This window comes from Fundulus heteroclitus, chromosome 7 (assembly GCF_011125445.2).
Source record: "Fundulus heteroclitus isolate FHET01 chromosome 7, MU-UCD_Fhet_4.1, whole genome shotgun sequence".
Lineage (NCBI taxonomy): Eukaryota > Metazoa > Chordata > Actinopteri > Cyprinodontiformes > Fundulidae > Fundulus > Fundulus heteroclitus.
The window spans coordinates 9863577-9888486 of NC_046367.1; the positions used below are offsets into that span (position 1 = coordinate 9863577).

At 39.2% G+C, this 24910-nt stretch overlaps 1 protein-coding gene across 1 annotated transcript in view; it reads left to right on the top strand.

Moving 5' to 3' along the window:
- The first annotated feature begins 2280 nt into the window (after window positions 1-2280).
- rubcnl (rubicon like autophagy enhancer) overlaps window positions 2281-24910 on the top strand; it is a 28338-nt gene continuing 5708 nt past the window's right edge. The window contains exons 1-10 of the mRNA XM_036138892.1: window positions 2281-2301; window positions 9651-9762; window positions 10035-10452; window positions 13672-13880; window positions 16488-16585; window positions 19491-19869; window positions 20518-20563; window positions 20658-20763; window positions 21283-21419; window positions 21534-21598. Coding sequence (XP_035994785.1) covers window positions 2299-2301; window positions 9651-9762; window positions 10035-10452; window positions 13672-13880; window positions 16488-16585; window positions 19491-19869; window positions 20518-20563; window positions 20658-20763; window positions 21283-21419; window positions 21534-21598 — 1573 coding nt within the window. The 5' untranslated portion in view covers window positions 2281-2298. The remainder of the gene's footprint in view (window positions 2302-9650; window positions 9763-10034; window positions 10453-13671; window positions 13881-16487; window positions 16586-19490; window positions 19870-20517; window positions 20564-20657; window positions 20764-21282; window positions 21420-21533; window positions 21599-24910) is intronic.

The window sequence follows — 24910 nt, forward strand, 5'->3', positions numbered from 1 at the left end:
GAAATATAACCTAATTGTATGTCTAAATATGGAACATAATCAAATCAAAAATCATTTTCGTGCCTACATAAATGGACGAGGAGGACCCTTATACCCTTGAATTGACAGAAAATTCATATTGTTGAACTCAGGCGAAACTTTGCTTGGCTCTAGATGTGTATGCGCTGTGCCCATTCGCCGTTTCGCTTCGCTCTATTTGGCCAATTCGTGCCATTCGCATTGCTCGAAACACGTCGTTCGTATCGCCAAGCTCCATTCGCCTTGTTCGGGTTCAGTGTGAACGCACCTTTAGCCAGGCAAGGGTTTTAGGCCTACCCGTGGCCATAAAGAGTTGTTGTCTCTACAGACTGCCCTTAACACATTTCTTGTGTTAATCTCTGTGCCAGCTGTAAAGGTGACAGCGATTGGTGCACAGATGTTTGTTCTGGTGCCACTAATGCCTTTTACGCCTGACACAGTGTATACGTATTTTGTTCAGAGTGGATCGTAAGGTGTGTTGGTGTAACTTCCTGCAACGTTATCTCGCCCTTTGTACCAGGATTGTCTAAACCGCATTTATAAGCTGCTAAACTTCAACACTGATTAATAGTTCACATCAGCGCAACTCAAAACGACTCTGACTCTCACAACTCCCTCGGATTCTTCCGTTAGAGTGGTGATCACTCTGTGGTGATTGTGGCAGCAATGACATTAATGTAGGAGATTTAAAAGCTCGATGTCGGTGTAAGAAATCTAATGGGTTTGAAAAAAAAAACAATAATGTAACCGCACTGCAGCCAGGTGTTCTTGCTATCTCAGTTCAGTAGAGTGAACTGTGAGTGGCAGAGTGTGGGAGTGTTGGGTGTAGGCGACAAACCGAAAGATCAGCTCGGGGAAGAACAAAAAGAGTACAATTTTTATCTCTCCACTAGTACACTGAAGCCCTAAATACTTGATTTTTTGACTAAAATAGTGGTATTTTCAGATGGGCAGTCAGCATTGTTTTATAGTCCACTAAAAGTGAAGTAATCGCTCAAAAGCATTTCTGTGAGAAAATACTGGAGCTGCTTTGTTTTGCAGGTAAGAAGCCCCTATTTACCACTATCTGATGTACATGCTGGCAGTGTGACTCTGTGTGAGAGAGCTTCAGAGCAGCGTGTTAGTGCTGAGTCAGCTGATTCCATGACAAGCTCTGATCAGCACTTTGCCACTGACGATTCACATGTACCAACACACATTTGTACTCGTACAGCTGTGAGGACGTCCATTGACCTTACACACCAACTATCTCTGATGGTACTTGGGTTTTAATTTCACTCTTTATTTGTCTGACAGTACTTTCATTGAAAATTCATCGGAAAAAGTGAAAATGTATTGTTTTCCAAATTAAAACAGTAAAAAGTAAAGGGGAAAAAAATCTTAGTTAGGCCCCCTTTTGGGGGCATTTATTGCAACTTTCTAAAAATAAGATTAAAACAAAATGCAACACGCAACAAAGTTTTATTAAGATCTAGTTTTAATAGCAGGCTTCACTGCTCAGAAGGTTTTTCAAAACAGCCATGAAACCAGCCAAAGTCTCTAAAAATACCCCCATTTAATTATTTGTTGAATTCTGAAAAGCAGCCTTTACTCCCCAAGAACACTTTTTACAGATCTTTACAACATATATCTGAAAATATGATTTTTTTTTTTAGATGATGTCTAAAATTGATTTTGGTTTTTGGAAATATTCCCACTTCCTTGAAATGTTTTGTGTTCCTTTTTAGAATCCTGACTTTGGGGGGGAAAAAGCAGTAGTTAACTTTTCTTTTTTACTTTTTAAAAAAACGTCTCCTGAAATACTGCACTCCCTTTTGTGAACAGTTTCTCAAAATATATTCCAGAACAACCGGCGTTTGATTTGAGCGTTCCTGTGGTACTGATAATTTTCTCACTTCCCAAAACTGTCCTGCCTTTGCAGAGAACATTTTTACCTTAATGTCTTCTCCTTTCTAAAAATGTCCCCATTTCCTCTACAGTATGTGAGCTCTTTTTTGTTGTTGTTGTTCAAATGTCCTAAAGTGTTCGGTTTTAGATAACATCTCCACACTTTCATTGCTGCACAGAAGATACTCACTCAGGGAGCTTTCCTCTCAGAGAGATTGAATCTGGCTTTTTTTTTTTCTCCTGTGAGCACGAGGCTCATCAAAAGCGATTGATGCTTAACATGAAATGAAACTTCCTCTTTCAGCCAGCAGCGACAGCAGATGTGGCAGCCCAACAACCCACTGAGCGCTGATGAGCGTCACGGCAAACATTTCGAACAAAGTTTGTCACTTGATGGTAATCCAAAAAAAAATAAATACTGAGCTCGAAAGTAAAATCATGTCTTGATGTCATTGAGGCTGTTTTGTGATATATTTTTTTAACCAATTTTACAGTCAAGCCCAGTAAAATCAAGTCACTTTAAATGATGTTTTTTCCTACAGTTTGGGTCCCTGTTGTATTATTTGTGATCGGTTCCATCACTCCCGTAAAAAGCGGCGCAGAAGGCTATGAGCTGTCTGGCCCCTCTGCTGTCAGGGAAAACATTACAAAGTGTTCAACCACAGAAGACACGCAGTAGCGCCGAACACAGGAAGTGCTAATCAACCGCCTGTCTTCCTTTCTGCTGCCTTTGGTGGATAAGAAGCGTCTCGGGTTGTCTCTGTGGACTCATAACAGGTTTCTTCGCTGCCAGAAGTCCACGGCACGGTGAGTAACCAAAGGACGTTTTGTTTTACTGGGCAGCAGCTGCCCTCTGCCGCGATGGATTTGGTTGTTGTTTTGTTTTGTTTTTTTCATTTTCTGTAACAGAAATAGGAAATCTTAAAGGCATTTACATTCACAACCACAGCTGACATCAGCACTTGTACAAAAAGCTGTAAAGTGCACCATTGACTATTAAATCTAATAGTCAATGGCGAAGGCCAGATCTGCCTAGGAAAATATTCTTTGGGGATTGTCGCTTCATTTTGCTGTTTGTATTAAAACCTACGGCTTGGAATTATATAGCGGGCTCTGACAACATTTCCCAACGTTTTAAAGCTTAAAACACAAAGTTCGGATTTGGATTAAAAAAAAAAAGTTCAAGGTCATCAATCTACCCTCACCGGTTATCTGGTAGATCTGAGATGGATCTTATGTTTCTTTCAGATCTCCTTTAATCCTTCGTGGCTTAGATGCAACCCAGTGTGGGAAACATTCCCCAGAGACTGTTGCACCGTATTGAGACGATGGCGTCCAGTTACTGCGGTTCTGTCAGCTACACATCCAAGATGTGAAAACCATATTGCAATACATCCCTTAGATGTTCTGTTGCCCTTAGAGCTGGTCACTGTAGAGGCCATTGGAGTAGAGGGAGCCCATTAATAGGTTCCAGAAACCAGTATGAGATGCTTTGAGCTTTTCGGAATGATGCATTGTCCAGCCGAACGTCACCTTCAGAAGATGAGCACAGTGTGGTCATGAAGGGATGGACATAGTCAGCAACAATAATCAGGTAGGCTGCAGAGCCTGGAGTTCAGTTGTTACTAAGTCTAAAGTGTGCCTTAACCATGCTTTAACCACTGAGCCATGATTGGATGGATCCATGCTTTCATGTTGTTTACCCCAAATTCTGTCTCTACCATCTAAATATTACAGCACAAATTTAGACTCATCGGAACAGCCGATAGTTTTGGTGAGCCTGTGTGAATTGTAGCTTTAATTTCCTGTTCTTAGTGTGTGTGTGATAGAGAATGAAAAACGTATTATACAATATGTATGGTTCAGGGAGATGGAGCAGCTAAAGGCGACAGCATTAGATGTAAAAGTAACATCCCCCCAAACATCCAGGTCAGCTCTGCTGTCTGCTCAGATCCAAAGTTGGTGTTGTGGAAATGTTCATCTTTGTCTTCTCAACCAGTCATTTGCACTGATCCCAGATTTCTGTGACCATGCAGGCTTGAAAGCAAAACCTGCATTTAATGTTTGCAATGGCAAACATTCAACAGGTAGTGAAAATCACAAGTCGGCTCATTATGCAGAAGAAAAAACAAAAGGTCACTTGGTTTGAAGAAGTAGCTTTGATACCATGTTGCTGTCCCTGTTTGAATACAATATGTTGCAGGAAAACTACAAGGACATGAAAACAGTTTCTATTCCTTCATCTTCTGTGTCATCCTTAGGTGATCAGTTAAGGTTTTCATTTACTTTTTACATTTTCAGCATTTCCTTGTTATGTTCTTACAGGTCTCACCATAGTCTGTGGTTGTTGTTTTTTCTATTTGGGTATTGCCATATTAGTTAATTTCTCTGTGCTCATATCTGTTAGGTGGTTTCCGCATTAGTGCCTTCTTTTATGTTTTGCTCGTTCGTTTATTTTACACAACCAGTCAAAGGTTTGGACTAACCTTCTGATTTATTGGTTTGTCTGCATTTTTGTTTCTGCATCTGGCAACTCCTTCAAGAACTTTGTTAAACCATTTCAGGTGACTAACCTCATGGAGCTCACGGCATTATGTTTTGTGTTTGATACATAATTCTATATACCTTTCAGTCGTAGCTTTGATGTCTTCACTCTATATCTGCAATGTAGAAAGTCATAAAAATAAGGACAGAGGTTTGACTGGTAGTGCATGTCAGTTATTTCTGTGAGATCTTGGCCGGGTATTTCCCCTGGGTTTCTCGTGTCTGTGTCTCTGCTTTGCTCTAGTGCAGGGGTTTTCAACCCTGGTCTTCAGGACCCACTGTCGTGCGTGTTCCAGGTGTTTAACCTGCCCCCACACACCCGACTGCCTCTGCAGTCCTCACTGGCTGCTGAGGAGGTCATACAATCATTTGATTCAGGTGTGCTGGAGCAGAGACAGTAGCCGCGTTTCCATCAACATTTATTGATGCGCATTTTGAAGCATCGTATTACAAGGGGCCGATGGAAACGGCAAAATACAAATGAACTCCCTAAATTTAGCAGAAGTTTTTATGCTCCCTTGAGGTGGTTTTTGACTTTTGCGAAAAACCGTATATACTGTTTATTACAGTCAACGTATGACAACGTTATGCTATCGGTCTCCTGGTTAATTCATTACACACCAGCAAATGGAAACGCGTCTGATGCACATTTTCTTTTCTTGCAATATTTTAAAAGTTCACTCAAAATTCACGTGAGAATTAGATGGAAACACAGCTGGTGTCAGTGGCATGGAGTGTGTCATTTTACTTATTGCATCTTTAATTGGTCTTCTTCCTTCCGTTGCTTTGCTTGCCATTTATCTTACCTGTCTCAGTATTTATGCTCAATCCATTGCCATGCTTGTTGCTTCCCCATCATATTACTTCTTGTTCTGTTCCTCTGATCTCAAAATGCAAGTTTGTTTTTGTTGATATTATTAAAACGTCTTTACTTCACCTGTCTGCTTCTGGTTTGTGCCTGCACTTGGGTCCAACTACAGGTGCTGGTAATATAATTAGAATATCATGAAAATGTAGATTTTTTTTTTCAGTATTTCTTTCAAAAAGTGAAACTTGAATATTATATTCATTCATAACACACATCCTGATATATTTGAAGTGTATTGACTTCAATTTTGATGATTACAACTGACAACCAATGAAAACAGTTTATGAACGTAAACTTGGTTCTGTAAATGAAAGTGAACCATGCGACACACATCCTGCCTGGGGTCAGGAGCATTATGCCAAATTAATCGTGCCTGTGGGTGCGTGCTCCACAGTATATATGAACATTGTGTGTGCACACGCTCTCTTTCGGACGACTGGGTGCGACCAGGAAACACCGAATGAGGGACCAAGGCGGTTACAAAAAACGTCCTGGTATACGGCTGTGTTGACCTTGGAGCTCAGAAAACACAGCGAACCAACAGCAGCAGATGACATGGCACCCCAAACCATCACTGACTGTGGAAACATCACACTGGACCTGAAGCAACGTGGATTCTGCCTCTCCTCTCTTCCTCCAGACTCTGGAACCTTGATTTCCAAAGGAATGATAAATTTACTTTCATCAGAGAATGCTTCTGATGCTGTCTTTTGTTCAAGAGTAGCACAAGGAGTGCAGCAGCTGAAACCATGTATTGCAGACGTCTGTCTGGTGGTTCTTGAAGCTCTGACTCCAGCTGCTGTCCACCCTTTGTGAATCTCCCCCACATTTCTGAATGGCTTTCGCTTCCCAATCCTCTCCAGGGAGCAGTCATCCCTGTTGCTTGTACACTTTTCTACCACATCTTTTTCTTCCCTTCACCTCTCTGTTAATGTGCTTGGACACAGAGCTCTGTGAACAGCCGGCCTCTTTAGCAATGACCTCTCCTGTCTTGCCCTAACTGTACAAGGTGTTAATGGTCGTCTTCCCCATGATTGTGTCGCCTACAGAACCAGACCGACAGACCATTTAAAGGCCTTTACGGGTGTTTAGAGTTAATTAGCTGATTAGAGTAATATTAAACGCACCAGGTGTCTTCAATATTGGATCTTTTCATAATATTCTAATTTTCTGAGATACTGAATTTGGGGTTTTAATTAGTTGTCTGTTATAATCATAAAAATTAATAGAAATTAACACTTGAATTATATCCGTCTGTGTGTAATGAATTAATATAATATACAAGTTTCACTTTTTGAATGGAATTACTGACAAAAGATCAACTTTTTCAAGATATTCTAATTTCCGTATTTTTCGGACCATTCGCACCGCGAATTAACACGTCTATGTGTGTCTTTGTCAACACATAGGACGCACTGGATTATAAGGCACATTACATATTCTTCCCAAGTGTGTAATATCACTCCGTCCCTCCAGTAGGGTGACCAGACATCCCTGTTTTGGATGATCTGCCCCCGACAAAAGCTGTCCCCGGAAATGTCCCTGTTTATGGGGAATATCTGCAAGTAGCAGATATCCAATGTCAAAATTGAAAATCTGCTAAATTAATTATATTATATTTTTGCCACTGTTCTATAATGGAGTGCCAATGATCAACTGGTGGCTTTTCAATTTCCTTGTGCACAGTAAACACACATTTCCCTAAGACTGACTTTTTATGTAAACCTACGTTGGTGTAATGTGAACTATTTTACTATTTACAAACCATGAACCATGTCTGAAAGAAGGAAAACAGAAAAGAAAAAGGACACTTGAGCTTTTTATACGCAGACACACTGTATTTAATAACCTAAATCTGATCCACAGACTTAGTAAGACTTTCTCTCATTTTACTCACACTGAAAGCTATTAAGTTTTGAAAGAGTGCACGGCCGCAGATCGAGTCACTGTGTGTGCTGGACAAAGCCGTGGCAGAAGTGGAGAAAGAGGAGGAAAGCAGAGTCGAATCAGTGCAGCGTGGTCTGCAAAGTCTGCAGTTTTGCACTTTAAAATCCTTCTCGTCATTCTCGCCTTGGCTGAGGCAAAAACATTCTCATAAAGCCCTGTACTTCAACTCTGTGAGGTAAACTTTGGATCAGATCAGATGGTCTTGTCTCCACTTTCCGCTTCTGTCTTCCCCTCATACTACTACAGTCTGATACCTGTGCAGTCAGAGAAAAGCTGGGCTTTATTTGTATTTATTTACAACACCACGTGTAGAATAGAGTAGGGCTTGGAGTAAAAGAGGCTAATGAGGTGTAGCGCCATCAGCAAAACCAGTTGTGCATTTTCTATCTTGTTCTGCGGACAAGTAGCAGAATACTGATCCTGCTACTTAGGTCGATTCACACCTTCATAGTCTGGTAGAGTCGGTTTGATTGGGGACTAAATTGCAAATTTTCAGCTGTACCAACTTTTCAGCTGGTACATTGCTTCCATGCTTCACTTTGTCGAACCTTTTGACCAACCTGTTCAGCCCCTTGCTTGTGGTGGCACTGCACCAAGAAACACAGAAGGAAAGAGGCTGATCAGCAACACAGCACAACTTCCTTCTCCGCAGAAATGTAAACAAAATGGAAGGGCAGCAGATTTCAGCCTTGTGACAATATCACATGACTGGTATTAAATTGAAAACCATTTCCTTTTATTTAGATTTAATAGTTACAGTACAGACAATAATTTTGTGTCGATTTCCAATGAGTTCAGTTTTAATTATACAGCACTTAAAAGAAGTAACCCAAAGTCTTGAGGTTTGAAACAGTTTAGCTTAAAGGCACAGAGTTAATCGATCTGTGGTTACTGACTTCTATAATTTTATCAACTCAATCTACTCTATAAATACTATAACATAAATAAACAATAATTATAAATATAAATAAATTTAATAAAAAGAGCTGATTAAAAGCTCATTAACTTTTATTAGAAGTGCGCGAAAAGAAAACCTTTGCTTTCGATAAAAAATGAAGATCAGAAAGACCAAAGTTTGCCAGAGAAAACCTAGAAAAAGATCAAAACTTCCAGAATAACGCTTTTATGAGTTTAAAACTGAATTGTTTGACAAAAGATCAGAAGATATGCATGGCTTAAACCAAACACAGCATGCACGGTAAAGAACCTCATACCAACAGTGAAGCACAAAGCAGGAAGTGTCATGGTTTGGGAGCACCTGATCCCCCCACCATCTGAGTCTCCATCATGAATTTTAGCAAGTATCCTATGATGTTAGAGGAAAATACGAGACCACCTATCAAAATATTTAAGCTGAAGCATGACTGGGCCATGCAATATAACAATGATCCAAAACATACCAGTAGATCCACCAAGTATTAAATAAGTCCTCAAAGCCCACCTCTCAAACTCACTGAGATGCTGTCGGGTGTCTTGAAATGGGCTGTACATGTGACGAAGCTCGCAAATATCTCTGGTAGATGGCCACAAGTTGCATCTCATTCAAGTTATTTCAACCAAAGGCTAAACAAAAGGCTAGCTTTTAGTAGTTGGGGTGCTATTTGTTTAGCGCGAATACACATTTCTGGTCGATGAGTTAAGGTTTAGGGATTTTGGGATTTATTTCTAATTAAATCCCCTTTTTCAAAGATAAATTAAAAAAAGAACATTCCCTTAAAAATATGTGAATACTTAATGGGGTGTTCCATTTTGTTGACCAGGTCAGTCCAAATCCCCAATGTGCGCCAACAAAAAAAGGATCTGAGATTTTTTTTTGCCAAAACCCAGAAATACATGGTGAAAAGACCAGGAGCTATGCACAAGTGAAATATGCAAATAGATCACTTGTGAGCTACTAAATGCACACTTTCTGTGTTGCAACAGAGCGAATGTCCCTACTGATACGCATGTTTATTGCCAAATGATGCAAATGTAATCTGTTACTACATACAGGGAGTTCCATTATGAGATTTGAGGCTGAACTGCATTTACGTATCCGGTGTGGAGAGCCCTGATTAGATATTGCCTGTATAAAGATTCCAATTGACTTCATTATTGTAACCTTTAGACTTGGGACTTTGATTGCAATCAAACAACAACTTTCAGACTTAAAGCACTCAGTTTTGGAACGCAACAAACAGCTGCTACCGTGTTCCTAAATCTCTCAGTAAACAGGAAGAAAGGTTGGAAGGTTTTCAAACAGACAAGCTGTACATTAGAGATAGGTTTCGTGTTTCTGAGGCAGTGGAGACATTTATAAGTGACAACTGTTGTAACAAAACTGTTTCAAAAGGAAGCATGTGGTAAAGCTGCTGTGATTAGGAAACGCTTTCTATCCTCCATACAGATGGGAAGCTGCGACGGCCTGTCCTCCTCTCCGTACAGATGTGGGTATATCAGCTGGTGTTTGGATTCTGCAGAGTCACAGCAACCTCCAACCGGACGTCCAGCAGGCTCAGGTGAGCTTCTACATACTCTTGAGCCAGAATTATAGAGATTGAAAAGTTGCTTAAGGGATTCATTTGACCACACTAACGTTGGACTCAGACATCCTGAAGCATACTGAAGCAACTGTAAAACGTTATGTTGGGATTACCCTTTTACTCTAAATTCTTTGAAAAAGGCAAAAACATTTGTGGGTCTTGTTCCAGCTTGAAATCATAGTTCATCCTACTGACAAGAAATTCCACAGCATCCTCTTTTTTTTTCTCTCCATTTTGCTTCCTATTAGAACGAACAGAGGCCTTTTCTAAACAGAGCCAGGACACAACCAAGTCAGGCTCCATCCCATCTCTGCCTTGGTCACCACAAGAAACTAGCGGAGAAGAAACAAACGCATCATTTGACCTTCCATACCCACAGAAACAACTCACAAGGAGGAACTGCACCAAAGTCTCTAAAACGTCCAGACACAAGCCTAGGAACAGCGAGAAACCCATTGTTTGCTGTAATGAAAACGATGACGACAGCAAGCTCACAGACCATGACAGGAACTCAAAGGTTTCACAACCTGCTGCTCTAAACAAGGAGGAGCCTCCTCATTCCAAGGATGAGGCCTGTCTCCTACCCAGGAGTAGTCCAGTCATCTCCAGACGCAGCAAGCCCATCTCCTGGCAAGAAAAGGAAACCAGTCCATCTAATTCATTAAGGTACCATATGCAGCTTCTATCCAAACTGACATATAAATGCCAATTTTAGAGGACTCATATCTTCTTGGGAACTAAGACAATATAAGAACTGCATTTTTCTTTCAAGTTATATCTCCTGTAAGGAATCATTTAGAAAGAGGAGAGTACGGTGACCCTGAGGTGCAAAGCGCTACATCGTTAACAAAAGCGTTAAAACATTAAGGAAAGCACTCCAACATTAAGGAAAGCACTGCAACATTAACAAAACGGAAGAGGTACGTCCCAGTGGGAGACCTAAGAAATCGCTGATTGGACTACAGCTCGTTTTTACTTTTGAACCGGAAGTTATTCTGGCTTTACTGTGTTTTTTAAAAACATGAATGTTCTCGGTGATCCAAACCATAAGATGTAGTCTAAAACGCCACATAGTCTGTTTATAAGTTTTGTTTTTATTAATTATGATTTTTTTTAACTACGTGCGCTGTGTTTCTGTACCTCAACGCTCTGGTCCGCTCCTCTCCCCTCCCTCCCCTCGGACCCAGGGGCTTTTATCAGCTGCCAGCCTTATCACTACGTTTAATGTCTTTCCACTCCTACCAAAATGTCCTAATTAAAATCAATAGGAGAGTCAGTAGCTGTGCTTCATGCTCTTTTCTTTTTAACGATACAGAACCAGTGGCGCTTCGGTGGGCGTGCTGCCTTGGCATTGAATTCAGGTGCGCGAAATTATGTTACATATAATTTTGGTGCGCACTTTTAAGGGTCATTTCAAGAAACTTGTAACATCAGGAGCTTCAGTTCAGACCCAATATTCATTCTCTTCCCTCTAAAGGAGCCCTTCACAGTCTTTATTTATGCATTTTCCCCACTGTTTATCCCTCGCGCGCAGCGCACCAGGGTAAAATCCAGCGGCTGCGGATCATGCGTAAAGACGCAGCGTGAACGACGCAGCCCTGTATGCTTTAAGGGTTGCAACTCAGGGTAGACGCGATAATTTTATTTCCACAACACATCATAACAAAAGTTGTTGAAATCAGCGATTTCTTAGGTCTCCCACTGGGACGTACCTCTTCCGTTTTGTTAATGTTGCAGTGCTTTCCTTATTGTTGTAGCGCTTTCGTTAATGTTGGAGTGCTTTCCTTAATATTGTAGCGCTTTTGTTAATGTTGAAGTGCTTTCCTTAATATTGTAGCGCTTTTGTTAATGTTGTAGCGCTTTGCACCTCAGGGCCACCGTAGGAGAGAGACTAAATTCCCTAACACTTGTGAAAGAAAACCAATATTGTAAAGGTTTTGCCCAAATTTGAAAGCAAAGAAAATGAGTACAGAATCATTACTTAGAAAGAAACATTTCCCTTTATAGTCCCACAGAGAGGACATTTTGTCTTTTGCATTTAATCCATCCCCGTGGAAGCAGTGGGCTGTCTACATTGAGTGGTGCTCAGGGAGCAATCTGGGGCTAAGGGTCTAGCTCAGGGTCCCATGGTGGCAGCCTGTGGGGATCAAACCGGGTACTTGCAGCCTTCTCATAATGCAAGAGTGCTGCTCTAACCATTAGGTCACCAGTTAGCTAGCAGTTAGTTTTAAAAATATGGCATCCATTTGAATTCTTGAATTCAGGTTTGAGGTCTATGGACCTCAAACCTGGGATGGCCGCATCCAAGAATGAGGCCTCTGAACTTTGGTTGCATGTACTACCCCTACGCCGCCACCACTGTGCCCAAACACTCCTTATTAACGAAAAGTTTTTGATGTATTTGGACATTCTTAGGAAAGTCCTGAATGTTTTGTGGTTCCCCACAGCTGGTCAAAAAGTGGGAACTGGGATGACAGATAAACTTGTTTTGCTTGGTTTCATGTTTTAAGGTGAATGTTATTCCTTGGGATCGAGAAGAGGAAGAGTGACTTTCATGTTCTGGGGAAACTTTACTGCAGAATTATCTGTCATGTACACTTCGCACATGTTGACCTTAGTATTTCACTATCAGAAGAAATATAGTCTTATACCGACAACGTAATATTTTTTTCATTCAAACATAATATGGGCATTTTATGTAGAATCTGAGCTTTTTAAAATATATATTTTATTTTGGACACCATAAGACACAAATATTGTGACACTGGATGGATAAAACTTTCAATTTGGCCATAAAAGATTTTGACAGCATCTAGAAAAATAAATAATTGTATTATAAAGAAAGATAAGTTTCATTACCTAGTGGAAATTGATAGCTAGGATTATTCTATAACATTTATCACACATTAATATCTGCCGAGGGCCAATAAATAATTTATCCATTTACTTTATCCTTATTTCCATATTATTTACTCTCCTTATTTTTGAAGTAATGGATGATGGTACCCATGAAATGCTACTTTTCTAACTTATTGTTGTGGTTAGCTGCGATGCTATTGCTAGGTTTGTATATAAAAAGTAGATGGTTTCACTGTCGTTTTACCATCAGCTTTATTTTTGATCACGATTTTAAAATCAATACAGCTAACACCATCATTAGTATTTCTCCCAAAAAACTTATTGTCATGATCGGAACAGAGGGACCCAGTATTCAACCAGACAAGCAGCAAGTACAGTATGTTTAAGTTGGTTTATTTGCGGACAGGTTGTGTGCTGGAACCGGGACGACTGACAGAATAATAAACATGTCAAGACAGAGCTCGTGGTCAAAAACAGTTCTAAGTCAAAAACCAGGAAATCAGAAGCGCAAGACAGTCCAGTGCAGAATCCGGGCTCAGAGTCGGAAAACTGATCCAGGTTTGATACACGGGCAGGCTTACAGGCTAGACGAGGTCAGGCAGGCTCGGTGGTCAGGTAGCAGGTTTGGCTCGGTACACAAGCAGGAAAGGTAAACAGACAAGGATCAGGCAAGTTCAGAAAGTCCAGGGACAGACTGACAGGTCAGGCAACACAGGTTAGCAGTCAGACTCAGGCAGGAAAAACAGGTATACAGGCATGCATGAGTTGTCTCTGGGTACTCCAGCTTCCTACTACAGTATGAAAACATGCATGTTAGCTTAATTGATCTCTTTAACCTACCCTTAGGTAAGAATGTGTGAACGCAAAAGTTGTTTGACCTGTGAGTTTTGTTCTTTTTTACCTTAAAACCAACTTCAGTTATCTGCAGAAATGTTAAATCAAAAGACCTAACTTTAAACAAATGTCTGATTTCTGACACAAAATCTTGTAATCATCTTAACTTGACTAAAATTGTACTCTTCCTAGCATGTACTCGTCCTCTCCTTCCTCCGCTTCATCATCGTTTGATCAGCATGAGTGTCTGACATGCTTTAAGGAGGAAGTGGAGCCCCTGGCCATCTTCGTTCAGCAAGCATCCAAAGCCATCCAGGACCGAACCAACAGAACTCCTCAGCAATCTGAGAGGGAGCACAGAGGGTGGAGCCTAAACAGCTGCAGCACACCTAACAGGACAGGTAATAAAAATATTTACGTGTCATTGATCTGGGCTTCTCTTTTGGGAGGTTTTCAACCCTTTAGACTCACACATTTAAAGCTATAAGTCTAATTATGCATACACACATATTGTAAGTCTGAGAAGTAGCTTCTAAGAAGCAGGAGAAACTGTTGTTAAATGAATTATGTACAAATCAGGACATGAGCTGTGGCCTAATGCTCACTTCAAGTTGGTGAATAGCTGGCTGCTAGGGGTAAACATTGTGCCTATGCTGTAAAGACAGTTCAACAAGCATGCAGAATTGGATTATTTTTATTTTTTTTATGTTTTCAGTTACAGAGAAAGCCCAAATTTGATGAAAATTAAGACTGCTGGTTCACTCTTCTGTGTCCTTGTCCTCCATTGAAATCTCTTATCTGCAGCTCTCACTTCTGCGTGTCCGAGAGGTAGTAAAGGTGTCTGGATGGGTTTTGTTCACTTCATAAGCATCCCTCCCACTGCCATTCTCAGAAGCTGAATTTGTTCTCTATGTCGTCAATTGAGTTAGTTTTTATACCGGTCATAAAAAGAAAGGATCTCCAAATTTTTCTTCTTAAAAAGAAAAGTCGTCATTTCCGAAGTACGCAAACAACACACCTTCACCTCAAAGTGCTCCTCATCCGCGTCGCTGTCTGCCGGACACATTTGTTTAACATTATTTTAATGTTAAACATCCACTCTACATTTATGTTGGAAGTATTTAACAGCTTTTCAGTTAATTTATGTATGAAGCAAAGGAAGAAAATTAATTTTCACAATCCATAATGCTCTCCCTCATCATACATGGGTGGACTCGGTTTGTAACGTGTCTTGTTATTACTGTAACTTTCATCTGAATTCAAGGCAATTTTACTCCTGCCGAGACCACTGATAAAATTAATGAAATGTTTTGCCCTAAATAACTATTGATTAACAACAAACATTACTCCTATTTTACTCAATTTTAACAAAAGTACTAATTAATTAATTTAGGGATTATATAGTTGCTATGTGGCTGTTGTCCTCTTCTTTTCTGTGCTAATTGCAAATCTAATTATGCTCAGGTTCTGCATTCTCAGTAGCTGAGGGTGGCTCCACTAAAGCCCTCGGTTATTCTCGTTTCTGTCCATTGTTCTTGCATAGCTGGTGCGGCAGAACCCTGCTCACATGTTGCAGCAATGGTCTTAATGTTGCATTCAATTTGCAGTCGGAACTCAGAAATCCTTCTGATAGGAAAAATCAACTGTAGCGACCGCTTTAGTTTGACTTTTCTCCAGGAAAGTCTGAGAACTTTTTAACAGCCGATTGTCGGATTCAACATGGCAGCTCCTCGCGTCAACAACAGTAAGCTGATATGACAACATGTTTATTTTACAGGACAGCTGTAAGAGTGCATCTAAAATCAATGTTACATGTAGCAGCTGCTACACTGAGCTGACAAATTAAAAGTGGTGTTTGCATGTGGAAAGAACAGCTTTAAAGGATATTTTTAAGAGGTACTAGGAACAAAACAACAGCTTTGCTGCCCTGCGCCATATTGGACTTCTAACGTTTTATTTTCTTTTGTTTTCATTTTGGAATCTCAGCTTCTCCGAATGTATTTGCTGGAACGCTTTTTACTCAGGTTTACCCAGTTCCCAGCTTCTATTTCTATTTTCAGAGGCAAAAGGAATGCGACATAAGATTGAAGTAGCTGTGTGGAGGGAAGGCTCAAAAGTATGCACTGATGAGGCAGTACACTGGATGTTGACTCAATGATTCAGGAAGGTTGAACCAGCTTCTGCGTACGCCAATGGCTTTACTACGATGGCCCTGATGTGCAAACCACAGGGCCACCGTACTTTACTCTTCTGCATTGCCAAATACGTTTTCATCTGTCTCTGAAACAGAATGTGTTAGCATCCTTTTTTGTCTTTACATTTACATGGGTTTGTTCATAGTTTACCTTCATTACCTCGTTAAAAGAGATGTTGATCTGAGTTTACACATTGTGTTTTTGCTTTTGTTTTTTTTTTGGTATCTCATCTGCAGTGTTATCTAGTTGCGCAAGGTCTTTTGTTATTTGCACTTTATTTTCACTGTTAATGTGAAAATAAAGTGCAAATAAGGTAATAAAGAAGGAGGTAGGAAAAGGAGTCTGTATGCTTCCTATCATAGTTCCTTTAGGATAGGAACTTCACAATGTCCCTAACCAGTGCTTAAGGAGCTATGAAGGAACCCACAATCCTTTGCGTGGCATGACATATAAGCACAGCCCACCTCACAGACTATAATCATCCATGTGCATTTCTGTCATGAAGTGACGTATGAGTTAAAGTCTGTTCAAAATCGGCATTGCAGCCCAAAGTTCCTTTCCTCCCCATGATAGAGTTCTTACTGTTGTGACCTCATGAAAGGGCGAGGAGCAGGAGCTAGGAGCTATAATTAGAACATCTCGGATGCAGCCATAATATTTCCTTTCAAATGAAATGGGCAAAATGTTGAATCATAAGTATCAAAGATAAATACAGCTGAGAAACCTGCCACTTTAACAAGATTGACATGAGATCTCTTATTGATTTATTGATTAGTGCTGAATCTTAACAGGTGTATATTTATTTTGTGTCAGGCCACTCCTCCTCAACACCTCACAGCAAGGATAGAAGTTGCTCGGACATCCTGGATTTCCCTGCAGACATCTTTAAGACCAGCTGTGAGCTTGAAAAGGTCTGTAATTATGAGTCCACTAGTTTTTGAGTCATCACTGTAGCCTTTTCTACTGTAGAGCTTAAAACAACAAACAAACACAAATAAAATAAGATGCATTCTCATGATATATGATGTAACTCTGCAACTTCAGCCATTGTAGTGCATTCTCACATATATATATATATATATATATATATATATATATATATATATATATATATATATATATATATATATATATATATATATATATATATATATATATATATATACACACACAGAGCACTGTTCATAAAAAAACCAATTTGTTTATTCCTTAATCCACAGCGCCACCTTGTGTATGAACACTGCCAACTGCAATGCTTTTACATGAAATAAGTTAGTGAACATCAGCACCTTAAGTTTGAATCTTTCCATGGCAGTTTGAGCATTTTTTTTCTTTTCCCTTTCATCCAAAGCATCTATAACATATTTTGCACATTTTTACATTTATTTTCAGGTTTTTAGTGAATACCTGCTACAAATGTCAGTAACTTGACCAAGATCAGATTTTAAATTTACACTACTGACTTAAATGAGAGAAGTCAATATTTTAAAAAAAATCAAAGAAAAAAAAATCGTATGTACATCTTGTGATGAATGTATGAATCTCTGATTCAAGTTTAACTGACCAACTTATGCTTAACACTTGCATAACAATTAGACTGTAACTATCACACTGATGAAAATGTGTTAGTTCTCTCAAGGTCTTAGGAAACACTAACTTCTTTTAATTTTAAGCAGAGAAACATGTTCCCCTTTTATGAGGTATAAGAAGCTATTAATTAATAGAAAGAATGGATGTCTTTCAGTTAACAGGTAATACTATATTAGAATTTATTAAAAATAAGGTAAACACAGAACCTCATTTGAGCACTTCTGTAGATTGTTTTTCAGGGATTAGACAACGTATTTAGATTTTTGACTTTGGTTTGAATGTTTGAGCATGACTCTGTGAGCATAAAAATAAACACATTTTTTGACGATTTAAAAAAAAAATAAAACAAAAAATACTGAGTATTACTCATCTAAACAAACAATTAAATGTGACAGTAATTCATTAAAATATGTATTCATTATATTTTTGAAAGATTTTGTATTATTGTATTATTGTATTATTGTATTTTGTACAGGACTGTGTTAGTCCTGTGCTGCTGCATGTTGAATTGATGTATTTTATCTGTCAGCCTGACCCATCAAAGTCAGTGTGATGGTCATTTACTGCTATAGGCAAGCTCTGCAGTTTAGTTACTGTGCTCAGTAACCATTCACCAGTTAGGATCTAACCAATGAGCCATATTTACAGCCTAAATTATCTTATGGTGGATTGTAGCACATACATTTTTATTTATTTAATTAAATGATGTAGTTACTAGATTCTAACCCATTTTGTCCTGAAGATTAGGTTTCTATTGCTATTTACATATACTTTTAGTGGGAAATAGCGGCCTCCTAGTTTTGTATTGCCTATAGCAGGGGTTCCCAGAGTGGGGGTCGGGAAGCCCCGGGGGGTCACAAGACACCATGTGGGGGTCACGAGATGATCTAAAATTATCCATAATTTCTGACTTTACAATGTCAGAGATATACTTGTTTCAATTTAGTAAATTTATGTATTTAATCATGGAAAAATATTTTCTGCACTTTCTTGTTAGAGTTTTTATAAAATTTCTACTTTATTCTCACAATTTTATGACTTTATTCACGTATAAAGTCTCGGGAACTGTTATTTTGGCGGTTGCAGCCTGAGAAGTTTAGGAGCCTTTGACCTATAAAATAAATATAAGTTATAGACCATCGGGGACTAATGTGTAAGTTATCTGATCCACAGCTTCCAGTCCTGCTCTAGAACAAAGGAAATTACAGTTTTTTGACAATCTTGCCAGCATTAGACTGTCTCTGGTTCAAAACTAAAAATAGTTAACAGGATTGTTCTAAATAGAAGGAACATTCTTTAAAGGTGCATAGCCACGTTATTTTACTTTTATTTTATATGTCAATACCCAACTCTGGTTGCATGCAACGTTTTTACAAAAGATTATCATGTCCTACTGGCGTATTAGTTCTTATTTTGGTGTTTTATGCTTAGTTTTTGCTCAATTTGTTAGTAAACAAAGCCTTTCATGTTTATTTATGATTTTAACAGAAATATGTACTGCACATGCACAGAAGGGGTTAAAACAAGGAAGCGGATAACAGCTATTAGCATGTTCCAGCGAAACAGTGAAGAAAGGTCTAAGATCCAGTGAAAAAAAGCACAAACAAATATATAATTCCAAGAGGGAAAAGACTGGAATGTCGCTGGGAATACAGTATGAACATTGGTGCTCACTGAAGTGGACGCTAAAGCTGCCGAGGCTCAGATATAACCACAGAGTTGATTGATGCGAGTAAATGTTCGGATATGACACTCTTAACGTTACTGTAGAATGGTTTATTTAATTAAGGTATTTACAATTGATGTATAAATTAAGCATTATGATAGTTCTGCAATACTGTTGCTAGATGTCGCCACTTCTGTTTATATCTGTTAATCGCGCGCGTGAGCAAATTATCTTTCGTCTCAAAAAGGACAATCAAAACAATATGAAGATGGAGACTTGGTGTATATAACCTTATTTTATCATGATCAAACGGTTTTTGGTCTTTTTTTATAAACATATTACGTGGCTTTATACCTTTAAATATCTATGAAATCTTAATCATGTTAGTGAAAAACGCCCAGATGTTTCACTGGGTCGGGATGTGTGGTAGTGCTATCCAAGAAACCCCCCCCCCCCCCCCCCCCCCCCCTCCCCCAGATATGGGCAAGCGAAATTTAGAGGAGTTTGCCTTTTCCGCAAAGATTTGTCACTAATGTTTGTGTAAATGATTGTGTGTGCAGGAGAATGCTCATTTTGTTGTGGTGGATATGATTCTGGAGGTTCTGGAAGGTGTCAAGTGGAAGTTGAGCTTTGACTCCCTAATGGACAAACACTGCACCTTGTGCAAAAAGAGACAGATGGGCTCTGGACAGCACAGCCCGGTGCACAGACGGACCGGACAAACACCCAAACCCAGACAGGGTTGCAATGAATGTGGTCCCCAACTTCCCACCTGCAAGCGCAGACTTTTACAGGACGACACAAGGCCGTCGCAGATGGACACGCATTGTGCAGATTCAAAGGATCACATGTGGGGTATAAATGCAGAGGAACCAGAAAGATATGATGGCAAACATCAACAGAGTCAATCAATCCTTTCCACTGACAGCGGGTTTGAAGGTAAAAGCCTTGCTGTACAAAGTGTTTTATCTCAGTGCCACGAGAAAGTTATTTACAAGGGAATAATTTACAGGTTAAAATATATGGAAATTATAATTTTAAGATATAATGAATAGGGCTGTATATAAAGCAGGTTAAATCCCTTGGTAAATGTGTATTCTGTCTAATAACCAGCAGGGGGAGACCTATATATGGCAATTGTTTTCAGTTATGTAGGGAATTATACATCTTCTGTTCCCTATATATCCCTTTAATAAGCAATTTCCTAATAAGTTATGGTTTTAATATTTACTTTTAAGTATTTGATTAGTTTTTTTTTTTTTTTACATTTTTGAATGATATTTTAAAAGAAAAATACACCACAATGGGTTTCATGTTAGATTTGTATTGCACATTGCTGCCACTTGAAGTTCTTAGTCATATGAAATGAATAAATCTCATTACTCTTATTGTCTCTGGCTATAGAGAACAGAAACAAGAACTTCAGCAGGATGTAAACTCACATTAAATCTATCTGATCAGATAACCAAAGGGTAAACTTCTTAAATATTAAAACAAGCTCAGAGAAGCCACACAACTTCCTGTATTACATGTTCTTTCATTTTTCGTGTCATGTTATAAAGAAATTATCCTGTCCTTCTATTTCAGACTGTGGAGTCGGCACAGTGTTGCTGCCAAAAGATTTGGTCATAAAGTAAGACATTTATCCTTTTTCTATGGATCCATCAACAGCATACATTTGTCCGACTGAGTAGTTTCTGAATGTGCCTTTGGTATCTCGGTAACAGTGCAGAATGGCTGGCCCAGCAGCTGGTGGTGGACTTCAAAAAGAAGTGGCTTCCTTCCAATGTGCCTCATCGAGGAAGGCTAAGCCTCCGTAGCTCATTGCAAGAGGTGAAAACATAAGAGCCAAAAGGTGTTTTTGTGACGAAAAGTTTTTTATTTTATTTATTTTTTTAGTTTCGATGACAATCTACACAGTGATTAGACTGGAGCTGTACACACTGGGAGCCTGACAGAGGTATAGGTAAAGCTGTAAACAGCCACTCCAATTCACAAATAGAGAGATATAAAGAGGGGCAGATAAGTATGAATCATTTGACTATAAATGTAGTTTGGATTGTCTGGTGAAATTAACAATATTGAACTTAGAATTAATCCATTCTGTAAGCTGTTAAGTATCAGTTGCTTCATTGTTCCAGTTTTGCTTTTGGTACCAAAATATTGACAAAAATATTATTTCATAATCGTGTCTCCATTGATTTGTATTTCAAAATGCAATTTTAATTTCTCATAACATTTCTAGCTTATGATACAATGATACAAAGTTGTTGTCACCTTTTCACAGCCCATGAGTTTGTGTTTTGCAGGATAACTATTAACATAAAACACTCATCTCTTTGTCGTCACTAGCTGCCAGGTACTGGAGGTGTGGAGGTAAAGTACGGGAGCCTAACAGAGGAGATCCGCCTGAGGACCAGGATGAGAGGATCCTTGAACTGGGCACCACCAAGCTTCCAGATCATTTTTTCTGTCCAGCCACCACACAGGTCCTAATTCCTCCTGAGCTGACAAAAAATGTCCAAAACAAAACAACACCAAGGGAATGCTTTATTCCTATGCTGACTAAATCCCATCTTAAATAACTTTTTATCCCTTTCCAGGCGGAGTGAAGTGGTGGCCTTACAACACTACCTGTGTGCAGGCTGTGGAACGGAAGTGGAGCCCAGTGAGTATCGAGGAGAATTAATCCAGATTGTTGAATTACCAGTGATTTATGGTTGAGGGATATTGTGAGGCAATTGTTATCTGTTATAATTACACATTTTAGGGATGTAGCAAAGTATCCAGCTCATGACACAAGACAATTCATGCTACTGGGTTCACACGCTCAAGATTTTAGCAGTTTAAGAAAAACTAAGAATCAGCATTTTTTCTGTTACTTTTTAAAAATACAGTTGAAGCTTCATAAAATCACAAACTATTTTAATGAATCTGTAAAATAATTTCTTCCAGATTAGACTGGTCCATTTCTTTATCCTCATCTAACGCTACTGTAATGTATTGAACGAGCTCCATTTCCCTGTTTTCACAATTAGAACAAAGCTTTCATGAATCTCTTTTCATTCAACATAGAGTCATCCATTTCATGTTTGATTCTCCTGAGTATCTTCAACCAGTGTCCGAAATTAACTTCCTGATTCACCCACCAAGTTGGCCGGTAGATGTAAAAATCAACCGGCCAGGCATATTTATTACCGGCCAAAATATTAGTCCTCACCAGACCTCTTAATTTATACCAAAAATTAGGAGTGAGATTATGTTAATTTCTACGTGGCGTGGTTGGGGGCGTGGCTGACTGGAGCCTGGAAGAGAAATCTTTGTTTCCTACCTTTGATAGGAAAATATTGAGTTTATTATAAAAGGCACAATATGAATTATCAGATTCACATCCAGGCAATAAAAAAAACCCACATTTTTCCCTGAGCTGCAACACTTAAAGCACGCAGGGGTTCGCGCTGCATCTTTACGCATGATAAAATGCGCACCTTCATTACATGAAACGTAATTTTGTGCACCTGAATTCAAGCGCAAGGAATCACGCCCATCAAAGCACCGCTGGTTCTGTGTCGTTAAAAACAAAAGTTGGGGGGCAGTAAGAGCGGTGAAGCACAGAAACACAGCGCACGTAGTTAAAAAAAATGCAGAATAAATAAAAATGAAACTTATAAACAGACTAATTGGCGTTTTAGACTGTATCTGGTTAGCAGAACTGTTTTCTGATCCTGCGTGCAGCCATGACTGGTTCTGAATGATGACTTTATCTGGGAGTCGTTCTCCCCCCGTGCCTCCTGCTCCGCAGAAGGCGGAGTTTAGTCTGAGCTCTGGAGGGACAGAGCTGTGAATGGGTCATTCGCAGCCCAGATGGGTTTTGTTATTTTATGTTATTTTTAATTTATTTGGTACAAACATTTACTCGCCATGTGGCAGCTAGCCCTCTGAAATTTACTCGCCAAACGGGAAATTTACTCGTATTTGGCGACTGGCGAGTATTAATTTCGGACCCTGTCTTCAACCTTAACTAGAGAACTAAAATAACCTTTTACTTTCACACGTATAAGAATCCTCTGAAGACTAACTTCAGGATTGTTTGCAGCTAATGGTTAGCCAGCTGTAGTACTCAGCGCTAGCACATAGCTTGTCTGTCACTGTTTTTTTTTTTAATTGGCTATCTGAAATACTGACACATAAACAATTTAGGAGGGAAGGCTTCTCTTGTGCTTTTCTAACCAAGGGATGTATGGCTAGCCAGACTAGAAGTCTTTATTACCCTACTGTCAAAACAACAGGGTGACCCAACAGTTACTTCCTGTCTTATTTCACAATGAAATTGTACAGGGTGATTGGCATAAAGCACCCACCTTTACATCTAAGGCTAATAATAATACCTTAAACTTAATTCACCAGATTTTATCATATGGTGACAGCTGCTAGATGCAGTGTGCGATTTGCAAAAAAACAGAGGGGGGGGGGGGGATCATTTTAAACAATGTTATTAATGAATAAAAGTTTTATTAATAATGGGTAGCTAGCAGATGTTCTTTCAGGTAGCTAGCTAGATTCAGTAGGTTAGACTATTGTTTTTAAACTTGAGCCATTTACTGTCGGGACTCTGGAGTGGGTATTAGTTTACTTTAAGGGCTTTGAGCAGAAAACGTAATAATACTCTTTAAAAACAAACAAAAAATTAAATTTACAAATGTGAAGGACACAAGTCATGTATTAATATAATTTTTGAAAAATCCATTATATTCAGGGGTTAAAGCAAAAATAATCAATTTGACTGAAAAACAAAATTCTAGTCAGCCCATATATTCCCGGGGCCGTGGACGTCATGCCACCTTAGTAACCACATTTGCTTATTGTGCAAAGTCCACTTTAACCAAATCTGGTAGTTCCATTGACAATTCCTGTATCTCTCCCACCTTCCAGCTTCAGAGCCTTGGCACCATCCTGGACAGCCCTCTCCATAATCTCCTTCACTTTCCCCATCCATAACATCACCTGGTTAACTTTAATATTTGCAGCATCAAGCAAGTTCTTCCTTCGCACTTTTGCCAAACTGGTCCACAGTCCACTCACCTTTCCACTTTACAATTTCAAAACCCTCCGTAAACTGCAGCTAATTCAAAATACAGCAGCTTGCATCATTACATCATCTTCTTCACACCTGTACATTAACTCCACTGTCACATTCAATATAAATCAATCCTATGATCATACAAGGCCAACGACAGCCATGGACAAAGAGGGACACAAAACCAACACTATCATGACATCATACATTTTAATTTGACACAGATCGCACGTTGACTGCTGGAGATGGTCACCAGCTCCTCCACCACCCTGTGTTACGTCAAGCCGCATTTTCTAATCAGTTACGGCATGACGTAACACCTGTAAGGAAAAGCAGGTATAGAAAATCCATGGATGGGAGGTTAAATTTTTAAAAAGTTTAGTAAAATTGCTTAAAGTTTATCAGAAAAAAACTTAACTTTATTTTAAAGATAAAATAAGCTCTGCCTTCTTTGTTACAGAAAACCACATTTTTTTTTTTTACTTTTTCCGAATCAGACCCAGTCAAACCGGGACATCGTTTCACATTCCGACCCTTCTTCTTAAAAAAAAAAAAAGCACGTCATGCTAAATTAGCCGAGCTAGAGCGTTACTTTTTCAGTTTTAAATAAAACATAACAGTGAATCATGGGAAGATCCCTGGTTGGTCACCTCGTTCATCAGCTAAATTACTGGAAGCGAGGAAATAAACGCAGACAGGTGACATGGCCACAGGTGGAAATAATTCATTAATTAACTGCAGGAGCAGATTTACACACTTACGAGGGAAGTCGTTGTCAGCTATTCTATCCGCTGAACTTTCTGACCTGCTGGTTCACTTAAATCCAAATAAAACATTTGACCACCGCTACTTTCATTCATAGCATCTGTGGTCAGTTTGAGATGTTCTTCCAAAAGTTAAAAT